General features: G+C 47.4%; 1 protein-coding gene across 1 annotated transcript in view; it reads right to left on the minus strand.

Moving 5' to 3' along the window:
* The window catches only part of EFHC2 (EF-hand domain containing 2), a 57,184-nt gene extending 50,603 nt beyond the window's left edge, over nt 1–6,581 (minus strand). Inside the window, exon 1 of the mRNA XM_063393581.1 lies at nt 6,138–6,581. Coding sequence (XP_063249651.1) covers nt 6,138–6,179 — 42 coding nt within the window. The 5' untranslated portion in view covers nt 6,180–6,581. The remainder of the gene's footprint in view (nt 1–6,137) is intronic.
* Between the last annotated feature and the right edge of the window lie 2,284 nt (nt 6,582–8,865).

Consider the following 8,865-nt stretch of genomic DNA (forward strand, 5'->3'; position numbering starts at 1 on the left):
ATGCTCTACTCCCCAAAAGGTGTAGACAGTTCTAAGTTAATATCATAAATCAAAAAACGGTACAAATAATCCTTTTGCACAATAGCAGCATTCAAATGCTCCAAGATAATGTAACACACACCCAGCAGAGCAGTTCTGGGAACAAGTGCAAACAGTGAAGCTGCAAAACCTGGAAGTACTCAAGCAGTTATTTCATTCTGCCAGTATGAAAGAGTCAGTAATCTGAAAGGCAGGGAACCAGTCTCACAGCACAGAACTATCAACACTGGTCTGCAGGAACTCCTGCACTTTGGGGTCACAGTCTGAACTGCTCACCTGCCTCCAGGGGCTCCAAATCTGAGGGCACAGGACAGAGAGCTGCTGACACAAACAGCCCAATCACTGCTTTAGCTTAACCTTGCCTAAAATCCTTTTGCACACCGCTTTTGCAAGGACAGCAGTATGAAAAAGAATACTTGCTATTTTTACAAATCACTATTTTTAATACCATGATTATCAAATCAATGGCAATCCCCTTGCTTAGGTTAAAAAAAAAAGCTGAGCTAGACAGTACCCTTTGAAACAGTTATTACAAAGAATAAGGTTCACATACTGGGGTCAGAAACAATCAGGGCTATGGAAGCACATCCCCAAAGAAGATATTTTAAGGTAAGCAGTGTTTTGAACAAAGGTGGATAAAAGAGCATGCAGAAAATATCACAATTTAAAGAATAATACAAAAGAAACAGAAATTTACTCCTCAAGATATAACTCAAGAACAAGAGTTACTGAATAAAAGAGAAAATAAAAGGAAATGCTTGTATACAGACTAGGAGCTCATGGGTCCCCCTACCAGAGCATTGCTCAAGCCAGGAATTTAAATAGACACATTTGCAGGAATGATGCCCAAAATGAAATATTTTATATCAGCACAGCTTTGTGATATAAAATATCATGCCTCAGTGTGAGCACTGACATTTAGGCACCAGGATCAGAGCTTCATGTGGTCATCCCACCTCTCCCACCACATCTGCACTTGGGATGGTTTCCTCTTTCTCCTTTGGGTGCTGCTGAACTTCCCTTTCTTCTTTTGTTTCTTTTTTGAATCATTTTGTTCCTCTGTAAGCTGAGACAGAGCTGGGGAGAAGTCAGAAAGGAAGGGAGATTTCTGCATTTATCAGTTCAAATGTACAATAACTACAGTCAAGCTGAATTTTAAAATGGGATTTTCTAGGCAGAAAAATCTGATTTATACTAAAGGTGCTACAGAACAGATCCATTTCTGGCACAGAAAGTATTTAATTCTTTTCTGTCTGTTACCAAAGCATGTGTTAGAGAGAAAGGCACAGTTAGCAAAGCACAGCAAGTGTAGAAGTTTTCCTGAGCAAAGGAAAGCTTTTCATGTCCTCAAAACTTCTTCTAGAAGTAATTGCTGTTCATATGTTTTTGGGATTTAGCAGCAAAAGTATGGCAAAGTGTTCATCAAAGTAATCCCAATCTTACAGTGCTGGAATTTCCAGAATTTAGGGCTAAAATCACAACATCCTTAACATTTGATATGAAAAATACATGATTAAACAGCTTCAGTTCTGTTAGGAATCTTTTGTGTCATTCCCGTAACTCTTCAGGGTTTGACAAAAAGACTATTTTAATCACATAATTACTTATCCCCTTCTTCCAAAAAGCACCTAGATCAATAGACAAAACAATCTCTTCTCAAAATCTGTACCGTTATTTCTTAAAAATCCCAGAACAGCAACAACAAAAATAGAAAGTTTAAGAAGATTTGTTATAACTGAGGATCACAAAAGAGAAAAATCACATTTTGGAAACTTCATCTAATGAATTCAGTCTACATCTGGCCTAAAATAGTGATAGAATATCATTGAATTGATATGTGGCTACCTCCACACTGAATGACTTCTAACAAATTTTTTAGAGAGCAGAGAGAGTTTGAATGTGTCTGCTGTGCAGCTCAACTGAACAGGCTGTGGACCTGCTGAACAAAGCTGGACATTTTCTGTGTGGTGAGCCTGAAAAATATTGAGGATCCACTCAGTAGTGACTCATACAAAGGTTCTGACTGCAGCTCTTGGCTTTGCAAACTCAACCCCTGCAGCCCTCGGGGAGCCCTGCCTCGTGCTCGCTCCCTCTTGCTCTGTAATACAGTCACAGCAAACTCCCCAGGGAGCTGCACATTCCAGCTGAACCAAACACAGCTGGAAATCTCCCAGCACAGCAGCTGGAGTGAGGGGAGAGCCCTCAGTGGGCTCTCAGGAGCCACGTTTTTAACTCAGTCCCACAGGGAGCTATGGCAGGAGTGGGAGCACAGTTCTGTACCCAGTATCCATCTGTAATTCCCACCTTGAGAACAGCAGCTGCACTGTGGATGTCTTGCTCAAACCCTGTACCAGGATGAACTGCAGCATTTCTGAACTATTCTAGGCTGCTGATAAAGCCCCCTGGCTGCTTCAGCTAAGTGACAGAAATGAATGCAAATGCTACACACTGTGCAAGTCAAATTGACATGAATGATTTCCAACTTTTTTGTCACCCCCTGCTTGCTGCAGAGGTCTCAGGATGTTCAGGGGTTAAGTGGAGGAACACCCTAAGACATTGCTGCCAGCAACCCTGGTGCCACTCCAAAAACACCACCAAACAAGGTGCATCAACACCAGTAGTGTAGACCAGTACAGGAAAGGCATGGATCTCATGCAGCAGGTCCAGAGGAGGGCCTGAAAAATCAGCAGGGAGCTGGAGCACCTCTCCTATAAGGACAGGCTGAGAGAGTTGGGGTCATTCAGGCCAGAGGAGAGAATCCAGGGAGACTTTATTGTGGCCTTTCTTCAAGGGGCAGTATAAGAATAATATGGACAGAGTTTTTAGCAGAGCCTGTTGCAACAGCACAAGGGGTTATAGTTTTAAGTGAAAAGAGAGCCGACACAGGCTAGGTGTAAGGAGGAAATTTTTAACAATGAGAAGGGTGAAACAATGGGACCAGTTGCCCAGAGAAGTGGTGGATGCCCCATTCCTGGAAACATTCAAGGTCAGGTTGCCCTGAGTGACCTGACCTAGCAGAAGGTGTTCTGCTCATGGCAGGGGGGTTGGCCTGGATGACCTTTAAAGGTCTCTTCCAGCCCAAACCATTCTGTGATTCTGGCCTGGGAGAAGACAACAGATGAATAAAGGAAAGAGCCCAAAATGCAGCCACGGGGAGCTGCTACAGGGAAATTTGGGTTTGGGGGTTATGAACAGACAGAGATCTGGGGGAGCAGGGCTGAGGGGCAGGAGGCAGTGGAAGGGGCTCAGGGAAAGATGGCCAGGGAAAGAAGAAAGGACAGCAGGCACCCTTACTTATAAAGAGGTTGGAAACTGTTCTTGTTCAAGAAAAATTAATGTCCTTTTTGGTGGGCTACAGAGCAGCAGAAAATATTTCAGGTAGGAAACACAGAGACAGCCACAGTAGCACAGTTGAGGGCAATTCAAAGCTTCTGCAATAAACAAGGAGGATGTGGAATTTCTGCTGTGCCTCTAAAGTTTGCAACAGAATTTCTGCAGTTTTTCAAGGCTGTAGTTTCCCCCTGACACCTATAAACTTACTGTCTGATTCTCTAAGGAATGCCGTGGAGAATTGTGGCACAGAATTTTCTCTCTGAGAAGGATTTCAAACATCAGGCAACAAAATACACCGGTCAGCCAGCACTTGGCAAATCTGACCCATATGAATACGTGTTTCTCACCCTCCTATTTAGCTGCTGACATAGGCAGGGCCATCAATCCAGCATCAGAAGGAGCAGCTGCTTTTGGGAACAGGAAGCAGGCAAGGAACACTAATAAAAGGAATACTTGTGTTGTAACCAGCACCATCCCTGACACAGTCCAGGGTCCAAATGCACAAACCTTTTCTTGCAGTAACAGAGCAAACCTTTTACATGTTGTGTTTCCACCATGTGCTCAAAATACCTCAAAATCACCCACAAACAAAAAAACACAGGCAATGCTGATGAGCAGCTGATCTTTGGACTTCTGTTTTAAAAGAGGTAAAGGGGTTTTTTTGATGAATGGACTTCTGTGTGCACAAACTGCTCTAATTTTGCTTTTGAACACTACCTTAAAGCTCTGATTTCCTGGAGGCAGCCCAGCCACCTCATCAAACACACCCAAGGTAGACAGAACACACCTGTACTCCCCTTCCATGCCTTTTGTGGGTCTACAAATGAGGCAGGTGGAAGCATCAGGAGCAGAGACAAAAGAATTTCACTAGGAGCTTGAATGTAATGAGTGGAATTAATACCCATAATTAATACCCAGGAAAAACAATCCCCTGTCCCCTGTGCATCCTTCTTCAGGGAATGCTTTGCCACTGTTGTTTCTGTGCAATAACAGCCATTGATGGTGATGCTCACAGTCCTGACAGGTGGAAACACTTTCTTCCTTTTCAATTTATCTATAGCAGTGACATCTTTTTTTTCCTTTAAATATTTTACTCTCAGCCTCTCATTTGTGGAGGTGAGTTGTCATTATGAACTCCACTGTCTCAAGGACTGACAAAAAGAGCGATCTGGAGCCCTAACAAAGGTCTAAGTATGGTTTTATAATGTCTCATGGCACTTTGTGACAGCTTTCACACCTTTAGTTCTCATTACACACTCCTGTATGCACTTCAGCATGGGGTGCTCAACACTCTCTGTCAGTAACTCTTCCCAAGCACGTGAAGTTAAATCAATTAAGTTAAATTGAAGTTTGGAGAACAATGAAGCCACAGATACCCCTGAGCTGAGCTATTCTGGTTCCACCCAGCAGGTACCAGTGGCACACTCCTATTCCAGTGCTGCTGATACGCCCCCTCAGCAGCCACCTCGAGTGTTACACACACAACCAGTCCTTAACAAAACAAATCTCAACCAGCAAGAGACTGAGTGCTCACCACCAGACCTTCTTTTTATAGCCATTCCAAAACAACAGCATCCAGCTGTTTCCAGGGAAGAAGGTGCCTGAAAGATCCTCACTGTCTCTAGGCTGGGCTTGCAAGGCTGTGTGTGCACACACCTGTGCAGTGCTGACACACAGAGTGAGGCAGAGTCCACATACTTCTACACAATTTCGTGCTCCCTGTACCTGGGCAGCTTTGTGTCTACCTGATTTGTCTATCAGAATCACAGAATGGCCTTTAGGATCACTCAGTTCTGACCCCCTCTTCACCTTCCACTAGAGCAGGTCTCTCAGAGCTGCACCCTTCCTGGCTTTAAACACTTCCAGCAATGGGATATTGATGTGTTCTACAGGCAACCTTGGCCACAACATGTTTATAGGGTAAAAACAACAGATTCTCTTCCAGGTATTAAGAATAATTAACATTATTAAGAATGGTAAAACACACTGTTTCATTTGCCTCCTGAAGGCACCAGCTAGAGTGCTGTGCACACATTCTGCCTTACGCCCCACACTGCTTCACAACACAGTGTGTTCAGTGAATTCCTAGCTATCCTGGGTGAAAAATCGTGTGGTGATGGCAGCCTTCTCTTCTGTTTGCTGTGATAAAATTACCATCTTGTCTGTTTAGCCTGCATTAATAGTATTTGCAACCCTGAAACAGCACATCTGCATCCCTGTCTTTGCCCTCTCTGGCAAAGCGTTTTTGGTTTATGGAGAGGGTGTCTCTCCATAAACCATCACTGTCTCTCCCTGTTTTGTTCTGTTAGAGCTGCAACAAGAGCTCCAAGTGCCTCAAGGCAGAATCAGTGAGGTTGGAAAGGATCTCTGGGATCACCGAGTCCAACCCATGACCGATCACCACGGTGTCACCCAGACCGTGTCCCTGATCCTGCCTTTCCCTGAACACCTGCAGGGCCGGTGACTCCACCAGCTCCCCGGGCAGCCCATTCCCGTGGCTAATCAGCCTTTCTGTGAAGAAACTCCTGCTGGTGTCCAGCCGAACCTCCCCTGCCGCCGCTTTAACCTCAGCTGCTCCCGCGGTGCGCCCTCACCCGCCGCTGAGGCGGGGCGAGCTCAGCGCACCCAGGGGCGCCTCCCCCCGGCCCGGGGGCGGCAGGACCGGCCCCGCCACGCCCGGGCCAGCCCTCGGCACGGCCCCCGCGGCCCCGGGGCAGGGCAGGGGGCGGGCAGGGGGCTGCCCGGGGGATGCCCGGGGCACTCACGTTGCGGCGGCGGGAGAGGCCGGGCAGCAGCGGCAGCGCCATGGCCGCCCCTCGACCGCTGCGCCGCCCGGGGCCGCGCGGCGCTGACGTCACGCGGCCGTGACGTCACGGGGCGCGAGGAGGCGCGGGGGGACCGCGCGGGCTGGTCCGGAACCGCTCAACACGAACCGATCAACCCGAACCGATCATACCGAACCGATCAACCGGAACCGATCATACAGAACCGATCATACAGAACCGAGCATAGAGAATCGATCATACAGAACGGATCATACCGAACCGAGCATACAGAACCGATCATACAGAACCGATCAACCCGAACCGATCAACCCGAACCGAGCATACAGAACCGATCAACCGGAACCGAGCATACAGAACCGATCAACCGGAACCGAGCATACAGAACCGATCATACAGAACCGAGCATACAGAACCGAGCATACAGAACCGATCGTACAGAACCGATCATGCAGAACCGAGCATACAGAACCGATCGTACAGAACCGATCATACAGAACCGATCATCCCAAACCGATCAACCCGAACCGAGCATACAGAACCGATCATACAGAACCGATCAACCCGAACCGATCAACCCGAACCGATCATACAGAACCGATCATACAGAACCGCTCAACACGAACCGATCAACCTGAACTGATCATACCAAACTGCTCCACCCAGAACCGCTCAACCCGAACCGATCATCCAGAACCGCTCATCCGGAACCGCCCCATTCAGAACCGCTCCAACCCGAACCACTCCAATCAGAACCGCTCCAACCAGAACCGCTCCAACCAGAACCACTCATCCAGAACCGCTCATCCAGGAGTGCTCATCCAGAACCTCTACAACAAGAACCCCTCCATCCAGAACTGCTCATCCAGAACCGCTCATCCTGAACTGCTCCAACCAGAACCGCTCATCCAGAACCTCTCCATCCAGAACCGCCCCATCCAGAACCTCTCCATCCCGAACCGCTCATCCCGAACCGCTCCATCCAGAACTTCTACAACCAGAACTGCTCATCCAGAACTGCTCATCCAGAACCTCTCCAACCAGAACCTCTCCAACCAGAACCGCTCATCCAGAGCCGCTCATCCCAAACCTCTTATTCAGAACCCCTCATCCTGAATCGCTCATCCAGAACCCCTCATCCAGAACCCCGCATACCTAACCGCTCATCCCGAACCACTCCATCCAGAACCTCTCCAACCAGAACCGTTCAACCCGACCCGCTCGTCCAGAACCACTCCAATCAGAACCGCCCCATCCAGAACCGCTCCAGCTAGAACCACTCATCCTGAACCGCTCCAACCAGAACCGCTCCATCCAGAACCACTCCAACCAGAACCGTTCAACCCGACCTGCTCATCCCGAACCACTCCATCCAGAACTGCCCCATCCCGAAACTCTCCAGCCCGAATCTCTACAACCAGAACCGCTCATCCAGAACCATTCATCCCGAACCTCCCCATTCAGAACCGCTCATCCAGAACCGCTCCAACCAGAACCGCTCATCCAGAACCATTCATCCAGAAGCTCTTCATCCTTAACCGCTCATCCCAAACTGCTCATCCAGAACCTCTCCAACCAGAACCGCTCATACAGAACCGCTCAACCCAAACCTCTCACCCAGAACCGATCATCCAGAACCGCTCCAACCAGAATGGCCCCATCCGGAACCGCTCATCTGGAACCGTTCATCCCAAACTACTCCATCCAGAACCGCTCATCCCGAACCACTCCAACCAGAACCACTCCAACCAGTACCACTCATTCTGAACCTCTCATCCAGAACTACTCATCCTGAATCGCTCATCCCAAACCTCTCCATCCCAACCCACTCATCCTGAACCTCTCCATCCCGACCCAATCCATCCCGAACCGCTCCATCCCAGACCCTCATCCAGAACCGCTCCATGCAGGATATGGCCCAGGGGGCTGCAGACAGGTCCCAGCTTTCCTCCGCAGCAGCCCCAGCCCCACCAAGTGCAGGGAGTGCCTCAGGGTGGGCCCAGAATCAGCAGCAGCAAAGTAGAAAGAAATCCATTCTCATTTATATGTGTATACAATCAATTAATATGTATAATTATAGAAATCTATCTAAATATTATATGTATATATAATTTATATACGTTTTATTATAATATAAAAACATGTAATATATAAATGTATCATAATACATGGAATATATGTAACATATATTATAAATATAATATATAGAATATATTTAACATATATTTATATAGTATTTATTACACATCATTGTTTACTGAATGCTAAATACATATTAAACCAAACACTAGAATGCACTAAATCGATTTCTTCAATTTTTCAGGATTAATGGCCATTTTCCTCAGGAATCTCTCAAAGTTTGGAGGAAAGGAGGCTCAAGGGTGCCCTTACGTCTGGGTGACCAGGTGGTGTTTGGTCAGAAGTCAGACTCAATGATCTCAGAGGTCTTTTTCAACCTAAAGGACTGTGTGAAAATTTACCTCAGGCCCAAAGCTTTGCCTTGTCCCTTGCTCTCTCCCACCTGGGGAGGAGCAGTGACCCCACAGGACATGGTGCCCCCAAAAACCTCTGGAAGTGGGGTCACAGATGGGGCAAATCCCACTGCATTTGCCATTTTCTGCACCAATTAATTTTTAATGTTTTTCGTTTTGTGACTTTTACTCAGCACATTTTACTCTGGGGCCCTGTCAGGCTTGGGGGAGGGGGGAGT

Source organism: Prinia subflava, chromosome 3 (genome assembly GCF_021018805.1).
Source record: "Prinia subflava isolate CZ2003 ecotype Zambia chromosome 3, Cam_Psub_1.2, whole genome shotgun sequence".
Taxonomy (NCBI): domain Eukaryota; kingdom Metazoa; phylum Chordata; class Aves; order Passeriformes; family Cisticolidae; genus Prinia; species Prinia subflava.